A 19,544-nucleotide genomic window follows, 5' to 3' on the forward strand; every position below is an offset into this window, starting at 1 on the left:
GCTACTTGGGGCAAGCAGAGATGTTGGACCATCAAAATACAAGCTTACGTTGGCTCCTCTTATGTCAAAGAGTAGTTTAAAGTTCTTGCCAATACCCATTGCCCTTGAAGTCTTCGTTCATATTCCTTCCTATACAAAACAACAATTTGAGGACATGGCTGAGTGGTAAAAGTATTTGTTTTGAATGTGTAAGATCATGGGTTCCATGCCCAGAACCTTTTTTTAAATTAATGTATTTAGCCAGGCATAGTGGCTCACACATGTAATCCCAATACTCAGGGGCTAAGATAGGAGGAGTATCAAGAGTTCAGGGCTAGAAAGACCCTGTCTCAAGAAACAAGCAATCAAGGTGCTGGAGAGACAGCTCGCCCATTAAGAACACTGGCTGTTTTTCCAGAGAACCTGGGTTCAATTCCCAAAACCACATGGCAGCTCACAACTGTCTGTAACTCCAGTTGCAGGGAGATCTGGAACCCTCATACAGACATAAATGCAGGCACCAATACACATTAAAACACCAATACACATTAAAAATAATCTTAATAAATGTAAATATATCTTAAAATAAATCTTAAAAGAGAAACAAGCAAAAAATCCAAGAGGCAATGCCCATATATTTTCTGCCTGGGTCTTCCTGAACTTGTATCTTTGTACTCACTGTCAGAGCCTGCAGGGGTGAAGGGTCCATGAGCCATGGTTATTATGACTACTCATGATGGAGTCTCACCAACATATCACCTCTCTGGAGAGCTACACACAGCAAAATAGGTCAGAGGAGTTCCAATGCTTTCTGGATGGAAACCTACCGTTCTTTTTCTCTCCAGCTTAGATTGGGACTTGGGTCTCACAGATGTCAAGTACAGACAGGGAATGAACGTGGAAATTATATGCTGCTTCCATGGTCTGTGCTGGCTAGACTGTCAGAACCCTCCAGTGATGCCACAGAGCATATGTGTAAACTGTTGCCACAATCCAAAGCCCCTGCTAGGAAGCCCAGCTTTATAGTTTGAGCAAGCTTGACTGTTACATAATAGCATTCATGCCCAGGAGTTTGGTCACCCTCTTTCCAAGGGTCAACTATCACAGTCAGCAGTACATGGGGATCTTTTCCAACAGAGACCTCCTTCCAAGGAAGACAGAGCAGCTGCTAAGGACCAGAAGGGAGAACACTGCCAGCCGAGGAAGAGACTCAATTTGGGGAAATGAGAAGAGACAGGTTCTCAGTCACTCTGGCTGGGCAGAGCTGTGGTTGTTTTAATCCTGTAATTTGGATGACAGGAAGTGCCAACCCAGGCAGAAAGGCCCCCCTTGAAGGAATTTTCCACTATTAAGAAGAAAGATGGCTGATCTGGATCATAAAAGGCAGTGCAGTGAGGGAAAGACAGGATATTAAAGTGCTGTATTTTTGTTTTTTAATCTGACAGGAACACTTACCGGTTAAAGTCAATAAGAATTTGATTTATAGAAGTGGGTTTTTTGTTTGTTTGTTGATTGGTTGGTTTTGAAGGACCTGAGTTCTCAACAAGCTGCCCTAGCCCCTGGCAAGCCAACTAATTACTTGAGGAACTGAACTTGTCCTTCCCAGCCACTAATACTTTCATGGCAGGTGTCCCCACTGTGGTGACAGAGATAGCGATAGCCAGGGAATGGTGGTGCCCTGAGGATTGTCCAAAGAGGCCCCAAGGCTAGCTTTCTGAGCTTCTAGAAAGTTCTGACTTTCTAGAAGTTCTGTCCCTCTTCTGGGACAGCCTTATGTCCTCGAGGCCCTCCGTCTTCTTCATTCCTAGACCACAGCTTTGTAACTAGCACCCATCCACTCTTCCTCACACCCCAGACACGTAAAGAAGCTGTGTCAATTGTCCCTGTTGGTTTGCAGATAAAAGGTGAGCCCTCTTGTCTCAATGAGAGCATGACACAGGCTCCACTATGGAGCAATCCATGCTGCACGACCAGGGCTCATTTGTACTCAGTACTCTCCAACTCATGGCCAGTCATCTTTGAGATCATGCCTGTCACTCCCTCTCAGAACACCTCAACCTCTATCCCAGACACTAGCCAATCAGAGCACCCCAGTGCTTCTCACACAACTGCATGGACTGTGCCCTCAGCCTAGGGAGCTATTCCTGGTTTGATGGACACTGCGCCTCTGTTCAGGAAGGTCCTGAAGTCAGATATCCTCATTCTGTTGCCTTCTCTCCCAACTCTAGTTCCTTGTCAGTATGAAACTGTGACTCATTTGCCTACCACATGTTCATCTTCCCTGTGTGGTAAGCTTGGCTCAGGACCTTACGGCCCCTCCCAGTTCACAGGCTAGTCCACGGAATGGCTTGCCCACTTTCACCAGTGAATGGGCACTTTGGCCTCAGACTGATGTCACTCTGAAAACTCCAACCACATGAACCCTGGAAGGAAGCCCAGGAATTGCGTGGCTTGGGGCCTTTGGGGTGTACCCTAGGAGGGTGTGGGTGGCTGGAGCTTTGTTCTCTAGAGATGCTCCTGCCGGTAGCGTGGTCAGCACCTTCCCACACACAGGCTATCTGCTGCTGGCTCCTGCCTATAGCCATCTCACTCTCACTAGAGTACCTTGCTTGACCAGTAGGCTGAACAGTGCTATCCAGCCTTGGGCGGTGCCCCTAGGCCTTTGGAGTTTCTTTCCCAGCTGATTCTTCAAAGTTTGCAAATGCTTCAGCAGCAGATGACTTGAGAAGACTCAATGGAAGTTTCAGCCTTTTCCTGTGGCTATCTCCCAGCATCCAGGAAGTTCACCTTCCTTTATCATCAAAGCCAAGGTGGTACTGCAGGCAGGGCCATCCTTGATACAAAGTGTGCCACCACCACCCCTTCAGGGCCCTGTAGCACTTTCAAGTTGGATGGCCTTGAACAGGGCTAAACTCAATTTGTGTCTCTCAGAATGATTTGTTGAGGCTCTACCCCAAAGTGATTGTGTATGTTCAGGGTCCTGGGGGAAGCAAATGCTGAGGATGGAGGCCCTGCTCTAGTTCAGAGCTAAGGAAAGAGTTAAGGCCCAAGGACCTTCTCTGCTCTCTGCCACATGAGACCACAGGAAAGGTCTCAGGCCCAGAGGCATATCTCCCATACACCTCATTCCTGGCTATTCACCTCAAAACCGGAACATAGAGTTCTCTGTTTAAGTCCTGGCTTCAGGTTCTTCTGACACAGCTGCCAAGGAAGCCCCCAATCTTCCTCTATCAGAAAGAGAATCACAGCCTCCTCTTAGAACAGGACAAATAAAAAGATAGCCTGACCTTCCTAGCCATGTCCAGTTGCTTGATGGCAGGAGGATGTCCACAGTGACTCACATCCCTGCTTCCTCTTCTTATTTCTCCTCTTCCACGATTCCAATAAAGACCTCCCATGGCTACAGTGGAAGAGGAAAAGCTATGCAGCCCAAGGCTGGCTCTTAGGAGCAAGACAGTAAAATGCTCAGGGCAGCGAGGCTACCTGTCCCCCAAACTAGCATAAATCCCACTTAATGCTGCACCCTCACAGGGCTGATACTCTGTTAGACCATCATTTTCACTGGGGATGTTTTACCCCCCAAAGACAGTGTCTGGAGGCAGGTGTCACTAGGATCAAGTAGGTAGATATCAGCGATAGTGCCACAGTGTCAAGACACATCACCCCCACAAGAGAATTATCCAGCCCAGATGTCCGTTGTGGTAAAGTTAAGAAATTTAGGCTAACCATATCCTTCCATTTTAGTTGTTTTAGGTTTTCTCTATTTGGGGGATTATAATTACATCATTTCCCTCCTCTCCCTCCCTCAAACCCTTTCATATGAACCTCCTTGCTCTTTCGAATGGCAATTTCCATGGATCTAGAAGGCATCGTGCAAGCTTCCAAAGGAAGAAAGCAACCAACAGTCAGTCCTACCCAGCTATAATGCCTATGAACCACAACAATGACCAACAGCACCCATTAAGGTGCAGGGTGCATACCTCGGTGGTATCCAACGGCTCTATTATTGGACTTAAAACCCATTCAACAAGAAGGAAATCATTCTTAGTGTTGGATACCTAACCAACTACCCAGGGCTGGTGAAGTCATGGATCGTAGAGAAGAACCTGCAGCCACTAGCTTACTAAATCAGTGTAATCCCTAACTACACTTATCTTAGTCAGGGTTTCTATTCCTGCACAAACGTCAGGACCAAGAAGCAAGCTGGGGAGGAAAGGGTTTATTCAGCTTACACTGTCCACATTGCTGTTCATCACCAAAGGAAGTCAGGACTGGAACTCACACAGGTCAGAAAGCAGGAGCTGATGCAGAGGCCATGGAGGGATGTTACTTACTGGCTTGCTTCCCCTGGTTTGCTCAGCTAGCTTTCTTATAGAACCCAGGACTACCAGCCCAGGAATGGTACCACCCACAAGGAACCCTCCCCCCTTGATCACTAATTGAGAAAATGCCTTACAGCTGGGTCCCATGGAGGCATTTCCTCAAGGGAGGCTCCTTTCTCTGTGATAACTCCAGCTTGTGTCAAGTTGACACACAAAACCAACTAGTTCAACACTCTTAATATTTGCCCTTTTACCCACAAATAAGGGTAGTAGTTCTCACCCTTCATCAAGGAAGCAGCTTTTTGTAACAGTCTGACATCATTACAGAAAACCAATCAGAATGTAGAGTTTCAAAGCCCAGTCCCAACAGACAGATCTACAAAACAATTAACTCCTGCACCTAAAGGTAAGAGAGCACAGTGGGAAGGGGGCAGAAAGACTGACAGCCATAGGATCAGGGAGCTTTCTGTGATACTCTTATCTCCTAGTAATGTCAGAAACGTATCCTTCTTAAAATGTGCCTGTCTGTGGTACACAGCCATTTGTAACTTAGCAAGAAACAGCCTTACTGTCCCCAACACTGCTGTGAGGACACCAAAAGCCAAGAGATGGTAACTTTCTTGAGAAAGGAGGGCAGAGTGGAGGCGTGTGAAAGAAGAAAACCCAGCCCCAGGAAGGGCTTTGAGGACATCCAGCAAGGGCTGGCACGAGCCCAGCATCCAACTTCAGCAAAGCAACTGCAATTTCTGTTTCAGGCTTGGTGGGGAAAATGCTCCTTTGAGAGCACTGCAGGGTAGTGGGACCCGTGTTTCCTAGCCATGAGCTTAACTACCAGGAGTGGTTTGGAGGATGTCTCTGAGCCTCTGTGTCTTCACCTGCAATGGGAATAAGATAATCACACTGCACGATTATGACAGTGGGATGAGATTTGTGAAGTATTGAAACGATGCCTTGCAGAAGAGGTGTTATGTAAGTGTTAAGGTAAAAATAAATGAGCCGACTCTGCCTGGCTAGGCGCATCTCTGCCTGGCTCTGCCTTCCTCAGCACTCAGGACAAAAAAGCCGAAGCCATCAGGGATGCATCTGGAAAGGAAAGTGGTGAGAGGGTACCAAAGAGGCGAAATGCCAGATGGAAGCAGCCTCAACCTTCTGGGAGGTGGGACTACAAGAAAGAGCCCTTCACCCTGCACCGATAGGTCTGGGCTGAAGGATCTTCCCACCCAGGATGTTGGCACCTAAAATCAGGCAGGGTAGCAGCCTTTTTTTTTTTTTTTTTTTTTTTTTTTTTTGAATCTTCGGAGAGTGAGATTCTTTTTGCCCCATGAGTCTTTCCCCAAACCCATTACACAAGCCCTGCTTATAGCTGCATAGACAGGTCCAGCCATACCCTGAGATCCCTCTACAACCCCAGCTCTTTCTGTACCACCAACTCCTGTTGTCCTGTTGTATCCCCAGTCTCTGCTATGCCTCTGGCTCCTACTATATCCCTGGCTATGTTGTTTTCCTGCTACACCCCACCCCAGTTTCTACAAAAGTCCCGACTCCTGATGCACCTTAGTTCCTGCTCAGATCCTGCTACATCACTACCTCCAGCCCGTCCAGTCTGTCCTCTTGTAAGAAAAAGGACCTTAGGAACTGCAGTCTTCCCAATCCTTGGTGCTGTAGCATCTTCCAAAGAACAGCATGAACCAGTGCCAGAAGGAGGAGGGAACTGAGGCCAGATAGTGGCCAACCCCTACATTGTAGCCAAGACAAAAGCCTCAACGCCTGTCCTCCTTTGCCACTTGGGAACAGAGAATGAACAAACAGGACTCCATGTCCTCTCTCTATCCTTGTTTCTGGGATTCCTATCAAATTTAGAGCCTCCATCTAAACCCTGACTTTGGTTTGGTGGAACTAAGCTGATCAATACACCATCAGGAACCATAGCCACTGCAACACCTGAGCATCCCTCAGCCTCACACAGCCTGAGGCAGCCCCAGTGGCCTGAGCACTGCCCATGCCCTTCTTCATCCTCTCCCAGCCAACCCCAAATGAGACATCAGGCACAGCAAAGGAATCCAAAACTGAATCAGCACTTCCCAGATCCCCAGACTCCATTCACAGTCCTTATTCACCGTCTCTGGGGAATGAATTTTTCTTGCACTAATAAACAGAGTCTAGAAATGGATGCCAGGCCCATATATGTGCCAGTACAGTCCTACTGGTCTACACTAGCTCCATACATGACAGAAACAGCTTCCACAGGGATGTTTTGGTCTAGTCATTCAGAAGCACACACACACACACACACACAAAGCATATACTGGCAAACAAGCATGATCACACAGGCAAACACATGTGCACACATATGCGACCTCTAACATCTCTGAAACAATCCTTCAGGTTCTCTGCTACACAGCCCTACATATATGCAGCTCCACACCTAGGCTACATGCACATGGGCCCAGGCCCACACCAAGAACAGACTGACAAGCACTAATACTCACAATCCCATTCACTAATTCTCACACCCACAATCCCATCCAGAAGCTCCTATGGGTACCCACTGCTATCCACATAATCACAGAATGTGAAAAACTCCCAAAGGGCTCAGTCCTTAAAGGAGGGCTCAGAAGCCACCATCCAGACAGCAGCCTGTCACCCTCAGGATTCTGGGGAAGGAAATAAAGGTCCCTCTACAAACATTACAGGAGGGTACAGCATTCCTGTGGAGGCCTGGCAAGAGACAAATCATATTTGGCCAACTCAGCAACTCTGAGGCCCATCAATTCTGTCACTGCCTCATGAATCTTTTAGAGGCCTTCAAACTGTGCTAGGAGGCTGGTGGTCAGCGTTGGTGGAACTTACTGTAAATTATTCACTAACCCAGCATAGAATGGCATTCCCCAGCCCTCACCTGACCCCATATACTGCCCTCAGGAATGTGCCTCAAGATTGTGTCTCCTACCCCAAAGGTTGCTATCATGGTCACCTTCCTAGCCTGGGTTCCCCTTCAGCCAAATGATAACCCCAACCCTGAAACTGTCACCGCTTCCAGGCCCCTGGGCATTCTCAGCTGTGGGGATACACCATTATTCCACAACCTTCCTGTCTGGCTGTCTACTGTATACCCCATGTCAATGACCAGGAACCAGTTCCATCTCCCTGTGTGCACCGTCTTTCCTCACCTCCCACTTGCCATGCGTTCTCTCTGATCTAAGTTCCTCTCCATCTCAGCCCTGGCCCAGGCCACAGCAGAGGCATGGGATGTGGAATGGTTGCTGTGTGGTCACACTTCAAACCAGTGCCGAGCATCCCTCAGGCTCGCAAGCAGATAGAGTTTTACCCCCTTTATCTTTCAGCTCTGATGTGTGGTCTTCTGATGTTCCTTCTGGCCTAAGTGTGGGCAGCTCCTGGAACTCCCCAGAAACCCAGTGGGAAGTGGAGAATCAGCCCTTGTCCTCTGAAGAGATATAGGTGGGATGGACATAGGGAACCCTAACTCAGAGGTCAAAGGGAATGTCCTGGCAGTCTCAGAGGTGACCACATGTGTTGGGACCACAGACTACAGACACCAGAAGTTCACTTGAGAGATTTCTTTCTCCTCCAGTCTACCATGCAGTTCTGTCCTGAGATGGAGTCGACCACAGCAAGGCCCAGAACCCCTCAGCTTCAGATCCAGGAATGTGTGCCTGCCTTTGTTATCACCACAACTCTGAAGAGGGATCCACGGCTTGAAGACTTTCCCTGGAGGCACCCAGGACACCAGAGTCAATAGGTAGTCATAGTCATCTACCCATGACTCCAGCGAGGGCCAGGACTGCAACCAGCCATCTTCAGACCTCCAGGGAGTCCTTGGAATGTGTCTGCATGGTGATGTACTGTGTGTCACAACACATGCCACTGTGACCAGCTGGCTGGTCAGAACTGGGCCAACCTGTAGTGTTTGGGTAGCTAGGGTTCCCAGAGGACACCAAAGTTGGTTGTGGCAACCAAGGACAGGAGGATGAGGCAGGGTCTGCCTACCAGGCTTCCTTTAACCCCAGCCAAGGGCTCTTTCTCACATTTTTCCTGTCTCAGTCTAGTGAATTTCCTTAGTTTTCCCAATCCTAAGAGGACTAAGTGTTAAAACAACATCTGTGACTGACACAGTCTACCTGATCCATCTTGTCAAAAAATGGTGGCCGAGGAAAGACCTAGAATTGTCTAGGAGAAACCTGACGTCCTTGGATAGAGACATCTGACAAAATACAAGAATTCCAAATCACAATTCCAGACAAACAATGAACTCTTTTTTTTTTTTTTTACTATATCTGTCTCAAATTTTTATATTAAAAAGTATCTGATATTCCTCTAAAGTTCATATTCACCTAGGTCTCTGTATCCAGTAGCCTTCCCTCAGAGGCCTGACATTCACTAGTTCAAACCCATCCTTGTGTGGGTCTGTTGGCTATCAGCACAACCATGGGTAGCCACCTTCCCAAACACATCACTCCCTGGCCATGAAGGTCTTTCTCCCTTCCTATCCCACCATCATGGGTGCTCAGGTGCCCTTTCTGCTTTGCGGTTAGGTAGGAGAACTCCTTGGACTGTGTGCCTATTTCTTTGGATGTCGGAATTGCCCACCACAGCTGTATTGTCTCTGTCTTCATCTAGCATAAAGGCTGGATGTACTGAAGGTGTCAGGGGGCTGACACCAGAAACCTGGAACAGCAACTATATGCAAGGAAGGGTTCTCAAGATGCACTTGAGAAGGTAGATTATCTAGGTTTTCCAGACACGCTCTAAGTACAGTCACAGGTGTCCTTATGGGAGAGAGATTTGACACTCTAGAAGAGATGAGGGTACATAACCAAAAAGCAGAGACTGCAGTGGTTGGGCCACTAGCTCAGTCATGCCAACAAGGCTAGGCGTGGAGAGCAGATCTACAGTGGTTTCGCTTCTGCCCAAGGGTACTGATTGCCATTATCTACCTCCAAAGTCACACTGTGGTTGGCCATTTGTAGCAGACCTAGGAGACTAACTCAAGGGGAACATGTGGGAGTATTAAGGACCAGAGAACTTTACTCTGGCCCTGTGGAGGGACTCTTCTCACCCTACCCAACCTCGACCTGCAATAACAAGAGTAGGCCTTGAGAGGACAGCTTCCTAGGACAAGAGTGAGTGCAGAGTAGTCCTACTATGTGTTCTGGCTGGCCACTGAGGTCATGACATGTTCTGGAACAGGTGGATCAATCCCAGCCCACGTGACATAAGTCATTGACCTCCTGGCTTCTGGGGCTGGTGTTGCTGGAATTTAAGGACTGAGGATCTGGGTCAAGGGGACTAGAATAGACACAGGGCTGGCTCAGCAGGCAGGAATGGGAGCAAGATGGGCTTCTGTCGGGATCCAGAAATCTAGGGGAAATAAGTGTGTGCCCACTGGTGGGAAGGAGTTCTCAGGTTTCATAGTTCCTCATGGGACTCATTAGGACACCCAGTCAGTTTTGGTTCTACTTGGTCTTGCACATTCCACCTAGGTTCTGCACATCCCAAACGGCACCCAAAACGGGTCATAGCCATCAAAGCCATTTGGCTTTTCCATCCTCACCTAGCTGGGGGGGTGGCGGGGGGTTCCCAGCACCCACGCAGCAGGCCCCACCGCCTACCCATGAAGCTTGGGAAGGCAGTTAGCTAGGTCACCTGGCAGCGGTGAGAGGTGCCAGACTGAACACCTCGGACGACGGGACTTTGAGAAACAGGGCCCCAGCAGTAGGTACACACGGCTCTGGGGTCGCTCAGTTTATTGGGAAAACGGGCACTGAGCGTGGCGAGCGCTGGCGCGGAAGCCTGGGGCGGGGGCGCTTTTCCTCTTGAAGAATTTCCACTGGACTTTGATGGCGAGCATCCAGTCGCTGACGTAGAGCCTCTTACAAGCGGAGGTGCAGACATGCGCCTGGCGGGGGGGCGGGGCGGAGGGGCCGCGCCTGGAGCGCGGGAGGGGGCGGGGCCAGTGCCGGGGGCGGGGCTGGGGGCGCGGCGCGGCGGCGTTGGGGAAGGCCACGCCGCGGGCGCCCGCGCTTCACTTGCCCGCTTTCTGCGCCTTCTGTGCGGACTTGGTGACCTTGCCGGCGCCGCCGCTCTTCTTCTCCACGTTCTTGATGACGCCCACTGCCACAGTCTGCCGCATGTCGCGCACGGCGAAGCGGCCTGTGGGGAGAGATGCGTAAACTGCGAGGGTGCCCAGGATGCAGTACGCAGGTGCAATGGGCGTCCGCAGAAAAGCTTATTGCCCCTTTAAGCTGTTCTGACCCCCTGTAACCCCTTAACAGCTGCAAGTACGTGGTTCTTTAGGTAGGGCAAACCAGGCGGTCCTGTCGTGAGGGGCCAGGGAATGAGGGAGAAACTAGATTTGCTTTTGCCCGCGGGTGTGTGTGTGTAATGAGCACTGTATGTGGTGCGGTGATGGTAGTGGGGTGTGTGTGTGTGTGTGTGTGTGTGTGTGTGTGTGTGTGTGTGTGTGTGCTCGCTGAAACCTCTTACTAAACGCTGCGTTTTCCTCAGTTTGCCATAGTAAAGGAACCCCTGACTCAGCCGTCAGTACCACCTTGGATCACCCGGCTCACCGAGGGGTGGGTACTGTGAGAAGCTCTCGACACACATGGGTTTTCCTGGGACCATCTCAACAATAGCTGCATCACCAGACTTCAGGGACTTGGGATTATCCTCCAGCTTCTTGCCAGAACGACGGTCGATCTTCTCCTTTAGCTCGGCAAACTTGCAGGCAATGTGGGCTGTGTGACAGTCGATGACGGGCGAATAGCCAGCACTGATTTGCCCAGGGTGGTTCAGGATGATAACCTGGGAGCAAAGTTGAAGTCAGCCGTGAAGAAGGTCTCCTGGGACAGGGCCAGTGTTAGGAGGGGTGGGTTCAGTCACGGGATCATCTCCCAATCCCCATGTTTTTGTGCAAGGAATGCTCAGGCCACAAGAACCCCACTCATACTCCAACATCTTGTTAAGCGTGTAGCAAACTATGAGGCAACCAGAAGATAGCTGCGCTGTTTGAAAGGACCATGACGGAATGGATACATTGCATAGCCAGGACAAAACTGGACCTCGGTGATAATGCTTCTATTACATTTCAATAATACTGTTCTAAAAAGTCTTGTCCCATGAAGAGGTGATGAAAAAGCACTCAATAAAAGTATAGAGAGGAGGAGGCCAGCAAGATGGCTTTGGGGGCAAAGAATGGCTGTTGCTGCTGGGTCTTGAAGACCTGAGTTCAATCCCTGGGAGCAACAAGATGGGAAAGAACTGATTCCAAGTTGCCCTCTGACCTCCACACGCCCGTGTGTGTGCGTACATACATACACACACACACACTAAATAAGTAGATTTATTTTTAAAAAATTAAGAGAAGAAAGTCCACAGTGATACCCCAAGCAACAACCTAATAAAAGCCTTTTTATAGACCAAATATCTCAGGGAAGAACTGCCCAGAGAGGCCGTGGTCCTGCTTACCTGCTGGTGGCTCTGAATATGCATTTAGCCTCTGAACACTGAGTGGCCTTTAGGGGAATGGAGAGCCTTCCTCTTCACTGCTAGGCGAAGGGCCAGCAGCCATTGTTCTTTGATACCTCAGCCCATCTCTCCTATTCTGAGGAGGAACCTCACATACCCTAGTGCAACCACCAACCTGAGAGGTGAACTGGGCAGCCTCCTGAGGCGGATCAGCTTTGCTGTCCCCACAGACATTGCCCCGGCGAATATCTTTGACGGATACATTCTTCACATTGAACCCGACATTGTCACCAGGCAGGGCCTCGCTGAGTGCCTCATGATGCATTTCCACAGACTTCACCTCTGTGGTGATGTTGACCGGCGCAAAGGTCACCACCATACCAGGCCGGAGGATACCGGTCTCCACTCGGCCCACAGGCACGGTCCCAATGCCTGGGCCAAGAGAGGATACTGTGAGATGGCAGGCCAGAGGAGGGGTGCAGGGAAAAACATACAAGCAGAGAGCCTGAACGGACACAGAGCTCAGGACTTGCTCCTCTCTGAAGGAGCAAGGAGATAGCCTCATGGAGGGGATAAATAGACAAGGAATCTCTAGATTCCCTGGTTGGTGGGAGGGGTCAGTGTGGTGGTGGGTGGGAGGGGCCAATGTAGAGGTGAGTGGGAGGTCCCTGTGGTGGTGGGTAGGAGGGGCCGCTGTGGAGGTAGGTGAGAGCTGTGACTGAGTGGATGGACGGATGGGGTAGATAGATGCAACAAGAATCAAGATGGATGTAAGAGTATATGGTGTAAGGAGAAAGGTGGAGACAACCATCTTGGGGATTTCTCGTTGATATCCTGGTCAAGGTTTGGGGCAGAGCTTGCAAGCGCCTGCAGCAAGCAGTTAGCTCCAGAATTGAACCCTCACTCACCACCAATCTTGTACACATCCTGCAACGGCAGACGAAGGGGCTTGTCGGTGGGGCGGGTCGGGGGCAGGATTGTGTCCAGGGCTTCCAGCAGGGACACGCCACTAGCGTTTCCTTCCTTACGCTCTACTTTCCAGCCCTTGAACCATGGCATCTGGGCAGGACCAAAAAAAAACGGGGGTGGGGGGTGGGGGGAGGTGCCTCAGATCTCCAGGACCTGCCTTAGGGTAGCCTGGGAAGGGTGCTTCACTGTTCAAGCTGAATAGCTTGCTCCTCATCCCTTCTTTCCCTTCCAGCCTCACAGGGACTCTGAACAAACACAGCTCAGGAAAGAGGGAAAGAGCAAACCAACAAGCAGACAAAATCAGCTTCCCCAGTCTATGCTGTCAGGTTCCCACCATTTACAAATGAGGCCACTCAGACTGACCTGATTAATCCCTCTGGGACCTGATCAATAACAGCCCTAGACAGAGCAAGTACCAGGGGAGTAGGGACCCACATCTGGCTAATAGCTATGTCAAGAATAAAGTCCACCCTCTGCCCCAACCCCGGAAGCTCTCCTCACTCCAAGCTCAGGATCTATGACCACCACCACCACACAGGATCTATGACCACCACCACAAGGGCCTCTCTGGAGGATGACTTCAACCCCCTCCCCCACAGAGCTCCTCATGGTCCACCTGCCACAGACAAGAAGTAAATCTACCTGAGGGGTTTCGTGCCCTCCTGCCTTACTTAGTATCCATGACCAAGTCCCAGGCACTTCAGGTCAACAGATGGCTCTCAAAGTATGGATGAGCAGAGCCCCAGAACACAGTAGAGCAGTAGGGAGCAGAAGGGTATCTGCTGATGGGAGGTCTCCAGGGAATTCTAAAGTCCTGATAATCATACATCAGCAAGAACAAGATGGAGCAACCCCTGCCTGCCAAGCTCTGTCCTTATACCACCAGGCACTGGGTCCCCAGCTATCTCCAGAGAGCCTATGCTTATACCATTTTACTCACCGTGGGCAGCTGCAAAGCTGGCTACAGCTGAGTGCCCACCTTTCTAGGACAGGGGTTTCCTCTGGATAGACCAAGATCTAGGTCCCAGGCCCTCTCTGGAAAATGTCCTCCTCACTCCCAAGTAAGAGTCCCAACCCAGAGCTGCAGACTGTCTAAGCTTCAAGCTTCCACATGACTAGCCCAGATACATTCCTCCACTCTCTAGGCCAGCCTCGGGACATGCTTGCTTCCCAGATACCAACCCATTTCACACCTCAGGGGAGGCAGCTGAAAAGGACCATGTGGCCTTGGTGATCCTGAATAGTATTCAAACCCAGGACAGTGGCTTGGGAGCAATAAAAACTAGTCTTTCCCCATAGTGCAATCCGGGGCCCAACAGGCAGTGTCTGTAGGGATGGCTTGGTGGAACCATCACTTACCAGAAAAAGAGCCTTATCTTTCTATTTTGACCTTATAAGGAGGCTGAGCTAGAGGACCCCAAGTGCAGGTCTCTTACTAGGAGGTATCCTCCATCACCACAGTGTTCACAGAAACCCAGCAAGACCAAAGGGAGCCTGGTCCACGCTGACCGGAGCCTTGGAGCCCTGGGCTCTTGGGAAGGCCAGCACTGCCCCCACCATACCATCTCCACTCACATTAGGTGAAGGCTCCAGCATGTTGTCACCATGCCAACCCGAGATAGGCACGAAGGGCACCGTGGCTGGGTTGTAGCCGATCTTCTTGATGTAGGCGCTGACCTCCTTGACAATCTCATCGTAGCGCTTCTCGCTGTAGGCTGGTTCCGTGGAGTCCATCTTGTTGACACCCACAATGAGCTGCTTCACACCCAGAGTGTAGGCCAGGAGTGCGTGTTCCCGGGTTTGCCCGTTCTTGGAGATGCCCGCCTCAAACTCGCCCACGCCCGCTGCCACGATCAGCACTGCACAGTCCGCCTAGTGAACAGGTCAGACACAGTGATGTTTGATCTGACCTTGACACCCACATAATGGGGCCTGGGCAGTTATCCTGGGGATGGAGATTCAGGGTATCTACCTCAAGGGCAGCAGGGGACTCTTCCACCAGACCTTGAGTCAAGAGGCCCAGACTGGCCATCAACTCCACTACCAGAAGGGTATGGTCCTTGGATGAGTCACTGGTCCTCTCTGGTTCTGTTCTCTCTGCCTGTGGTGGTCTGACTGCTTTTCCACCCATATGTCACTTTCTCAGCTGTGGGCTCTTCTATAAAAATCTGTGAAGGTTATGTCTACATTTCCCCCTCTGTCTGTCTGCTGGCCCTAGCAGTGGTGAGGTGACCCTGCAGGCACCCCATCTAGCTGAGATATAAGCACTGACTCGGTTCTTGAGGGACTCTCTGCCCAACAAGACGGAGAGGACATGAGCAGGGCTCTGTCGAGGTAGGAACTACAAGAGACACGGACACCACAGGAGAGCGCTTGGGCCCCACATGGCTGAGCTGGGCGCTCTCCCTGCACACCTGGGACGTGCCGGTGATCATGTTCTTGATGAAGTCCCGGTGGCCTGGAGCGTCAATGATGGTGATGTAGTACTTGGTGGTCTCGAACTTCCAGAGGGAGATGTCGATGGTGATGCCTCGCTCCCGCTCTGCCTTCAGCTTGTCCAGCACCCAGGCGTATTTAAAGGAGCCCTTCCCCATCTGGAAGGGTAGGGGCACAACTCAGGAGGGGTCACATCCACCTGCCATGCCTGCCCTGGGCCACGGGAGCAGCCAGGAGCGGTAACAGTTGGTTTAAGGCACCTTGGAAGGATCCCATCTCTCCGGTGCTGATCCCCAAGCCCTGCTCTGCCTCACTCGAGGCCGCCCAGATCAACCGGCCCCACCCTCCCGCCCCTCCCAAATGGCTGTGGACATGCACGTCCCCCAGCAGAGGGCGTGAGGATCTGGGAGTTGCAAAGTAGCCTCACCACCTGAGGCTAAGCCTCTACGGAACCCAATTAGAGGTCAATTATCTCATTAGGTTTGGGATTGAAAAAAAAAAAAAAAACTAAGATTTGTTTTAAAAGAAAATTTTAAAAATGAGTAAATTGCTCAAGGTTTTCAAAAAAGTCTGTTTCCAGCTCTTCCTGTAGCGGATAGGTACTTCCAAATAACTCCAAGGCACCTCCCCTCCCCACTCCCACGGAAATAGAAGTAGGGACAGCCCCACTAAGAGCAAGGCTGCTGCTCTTTGCAAACTTGTGCCAGGGTCAGACTCCTGGTGAGACTCCTACAGCCTGGACCACAGCTGTGGTGGTCAGTGCTCAACTGAACACAACTCCCTACCAGAATCTCACATGACATGCTTGCTTCTGCATTCCAGGGATGATGCCCAGCCTGGAGGGGCTCTTCAGACAGAACCAGACAAAACCCAGCTGGGACCTGACCCAAGCGACCTTCGAATCCTCAGCTCCTTCCTGTATCTTCCTCTTTGCAACCCCCCCCCCCCACACACACACACCTAGACACACAGAATTCTGGCTCAAAGTCCCATATATTCACTGGGGCATGAGCTCTGCACGGATATTGATGTCCTCGGGCCTTTCTTAGCCCTTATCCAGGAGCCAGCTCTTCTCAGAATGAGCAGGGATAGGGGCAGAGAAGAGAATCCAGTTACAACCACTGCTCATTTGTAGGTCTCAACCAAGAACAGGCTACCAAGACCCACCCCCTACTCCAGGTACCATCCTGAACCAGCAACTCTCCTCAGCTTATCTGGAGAAAGTGGAGCTGGCAAGCCTGCTGCCCATCAATCAGCTATTAATAGCATCCTTGAGCCCTGGCTGTTGCAAGACAAGTGAGGGCAGTACCACATCCAGCCCAGCTTCAGCCCTGAGGAGCAAGAGCATAAGGCTTGAGGACCCCCTGGCACTGGCCCAGTGAGGCCAAGAGTCCAGAGCCTTCTGATGGACCTGGGGAGGACACAAATTCCCCCTCCCTCAGTATGAGACAAATCTAGCAACATTCTCAGAGGGAGGCTGCTCTGTTCACCCCCACCACCAGACACCCATATCCCCTGCACTGAAGGAGATAAACTGAGCGATGAAAGCACCAGGCCCACGGTGCTCACCTCTGCTGCCTCCTTCTCAAACTTCTCGATGGTCCTCTTGTCGATGCCTCCGCATTTGTAGATGAGATGGCCTGTCGTGGTGGACTTGCCTGAGTCCACATGGCCAATGACCACAATGTTGATGTGTGTCTTCTCCTTGCCCATTCTGCCTGGGTGAGGGAGGGGCTGGCACTGTGGGGGCTCTGGCTTAGGGTTGAGAGGATATGCTGGGCAGGAACTCTGTGGGGCCAGGGACAAGGGAAACAGGTGATTAGGGGGCCCAAAGAGAGCCCAGAGGAGATACCCACACCATTCTTGCATTGTTTGGGATCTTGCCCTGACCCAGTCTTCTCCTGAGCCTGGATAGGGAAGAACGACCTCCGCCCCCACGCCCCAACCCTGTCCTACCCATTCATAAGCCACCTGTTTCTCTACACTATACCCTAGCCCAAATGGTTCGTTAGTGTTTAAGTGTTTGGAGAGTTGATTTGGAGGAAAGTTTCTAAAGGAAGGGTTAATCGAGTCTGGACATAACAGAGCAGCAGACTGAGTGAGCCCCTGAAGCAGCCAGGAGCCCTTTGATGAGTCACTGTGCCCAGCTCTACAGTGCGTTGTCCTTCCTGTCCTCGATGCCGCCACCCCCCCCCACACACACACACCAGGGAGGGACACTGCCCTCCCCTATCTGCTGCCACCATGAAGAGAAGGCCAGCACTCCTCAGCCCCTTCCTCGGGCAAGGGCGCCATCTTCCTCCCTTCTGCCCACAGGCTGGCAGAGGAGACAGCTGGATGGTACCCAGGCATAGGCCCAGAATAGCTCAGGCCCTCCCCGCAGGCAGGGGCAGCCATCAGGGACGAGAGGTGAATGTCCTGTTCTAGCCAGAGGAATAAAAATCCCACCTGACCCAGCTCAGCAAGTGCCCTCAGAGATGCCATGACCCTCTCCCCTACCATCTGATAGTCCAGGCCCTGGGTCTCAGTACCTGCGCATCTCAGAGGTCAACCGAGAAACTCAGGCCTGGTGGGGGTGGGGATGGGGGATGCATCCTAGGGTGGGAGCGACGTTGGACAGGATAGGGGTCCTCAGGTTTCACCACCTACCCCGCCCTACTCTGATAAATAACGGACCCCAAACCACCAGGCCAGCACCTGAACGGACCAGCCGGTCAAGCCCCGCTGAGCCCCTGCAAGCCCCAAGGTCACGGTGACAACGCGATGGCAGGTTTCAGAAGGCCCCCCTCCACTGTCACCAAGTATACAATCGCCTAAGGGACTCACTCACTACCCGACTGCCACGGGGACCCACCATGCCCGGTCTAGAGACACCCCCGCCCCAGCCCAGGGGTGCAGCCCAGCTAGGTGCCGCATATCCCCGTCTACCTCGGGACGGGTTCCCAGGGAGGCAAACCCTGGTTGAAAACCCTGGTTGAAAACCGGGATGTGCGTCCTTACCCAGAGCCGAGGTCTCAGTCAGAGGGACTGGTGGCGCCGGCGCTGGCGGTTTTATCTCTCCAGGAGGGGGTCCACCTATTGACGGTGCCGGCGCAATGCACTGCGCCCCTGCAGTACGGCAATGCGGTACCGGAGGGGGGAGGCGGGCGCCGGGAGGCTGGCAGATGGGGTGCGAATGATGCGCGGACGCAGGGGCCGCGCACCCACGGACGCGGGCCGGCGTAACGAGGATCCGAGAGGACGCAGCTGCAAAGATGCACCCAAGCGAGGGAGAGAACCTGCGAGCGAGAGCGCAGATCAGGAGAGAAAAACAGGCAAAAGGGCGGTGCAGCACGCAGAGGTGGGGGCAGGGAAACAGAACCAGGAAAGGAGGGGCAGGGATGGAGAGAGGCGAAAGAGGCAGTAGAGAGAGCTGGGGTGGCAGAGACAGTGGTTGTTGGGGAGCAGAAAAAAAAAGGTGCATCCAACATAAAGATGTCTCCAGGAAGGTGGAACACAAAACAGGGAATCAGCAAGTAGACCCGGGAAGAAGAGGCCCAAGCCCAGGTCAAGATCCCGGCAATCCCTGATGTGGGCATCCATTTCTGACCCTGCTCATGGTTGAGTCCCAGTGGACATGAAGCGCAGTTTCCAGAGGTTTTCTATGATCCCCCAATCCCCCCCCCCCCCACAGGTACTTATTCACATGGACCCTACATGACAGGCCCTTGAGGCCAACAGCAAGTCTAGCTCAGATCCAACCTTGTTATGAAGCCCTGGAAAGAGGCTTTTTCTACCTATTCTCTTAGGTGTAGGGCATTTACAAAGCCCATTCTCAGAGCCTAGGCATACACCTGGTTGCATTTCTAGTCAGTCTTAGCTAAGGCCACCAAGCACATTCAAACAAGGTTTAGACCCTCCCCACCCCCACCCCCTTCAGGCTCCACCGGTAGGAAGTAGGGAGCCCTTGAGGGTTTCAGGAAGATTAGGATGACCAAAATAGGCCTTAAGGAGGTTGTGGCCACCATATATCACTGGGGGCTTCTTCAGAGATGCCTATCTTGTCATTTGACCCAGACATTCCTGTTTTTCAGTGCCAGCTGTCCTCACCCAACCAGACTTTGTGGCTGCAGATAGGAAGCAGAGGTTCCAGGAGTGTTATGCTGAATGACAGCAGGCCTATGCCCATCCCTTCCGCCCTGGTGTAGAATGGATATAGATCCGGGTCAGGGCCCAGCACCTCCTACTGAGGCAGCACTCTGAGAGGCCCCTGGAGATGGGTGCCCAATGGGGCAGCTATCAAGGATGAGGAGAGAGTAAGGTGAAGCCCGAGGGTCTGTCTGACAGAGAGCAGCCAGAGGCTAGGCAGGCCTC

The 19,544-nt window shown here is 51.8% G+C and overlaps 1 protein-coding gene and 1 long non-coding RNA gene across 2 annotated transcripts; one reads left to right on the plus strand and one right to left on the minus strand.

Moving 5' to 3' along the window:
• Positions 1-10,049: 10,049 nt before the first annotated feature.
• Positions 10,050-18,489, minus strand: Eef1a2 (eukaryotic translation elongation factor 1 alpha 2). The gene is made up of 8 exons (XM_034494279.2): positions 18,192-18,489; positions 16,761-16,979; positions 15,170-15,349; positions 14,331-14,627; positions 12,695-12,845; positions 11,962-12,218; positions 10,889-11,123; positions 10,050-10,472 (listed from the first exon to the last, which is right to left on the minus strand). The coding sequence occupies exons 2-8, from the start codon at positions 16,902-16,904 to the stop codon at positions 10,345-10,347; spliced, it is 1,392 nt and encodes a 463-aa protein (XP_034350170.1). The 5' UTR covers positions 16,905-16,979; positions 18,192-18,489; the 3' UTR covers positions 10,050-10,344.
• LOC143441547 (uncharacterized) lies at positions 10,396-11,058 on the plus strand. The gene is made up of 2 exons (XR_013109101.1): positions 10,396-10,523; positions 10,827-11,058. It is a non-coding gene; the product is annotated as an uncharacterized LOC143441547 (long non-coding RNA).
• Positions 18,490-19,544: the final 1,055 nt, after the last annotated feature.

This window comes from Arvicanthis niloticus, chromosome 2, assembly GCF_011762505.2.
Source record: "Arvicanthis niloticus isolate mArvNil1 chromosome 2, mArvNil1.pat.X, whole genome shotgun sequence".
Lineage (NCBI taxonomy): Eukaryota > Metazoa > Chordata > Mammalia > Rodentia > Muridae > Arvicanthis > Arvicanthis niloticus.

Coding starts and splice junctions, on each gene's coding strand:
- Eef1a2 (XM_034494279.2), bottom strand. CDS start 16,904: ATGGGCAAGGAGAAGACACACATCAACATTGTGGTCATTGGCCATGTG. Junction 12,219..12,694: donor GGATGTGTACAAGATTGGTG/GTGAGTGAGGGT, acceptor CTCTTGGCCCAG/GCATTGGGACCGTGCCTGTG. Junction 11,124..11,961: donor CTGCCCAGTTCACCTCTCAG/GTTGGTGGTTGC, acceptor CTTTGCTCCCAG/GTTATCATCCTGAACCACCC.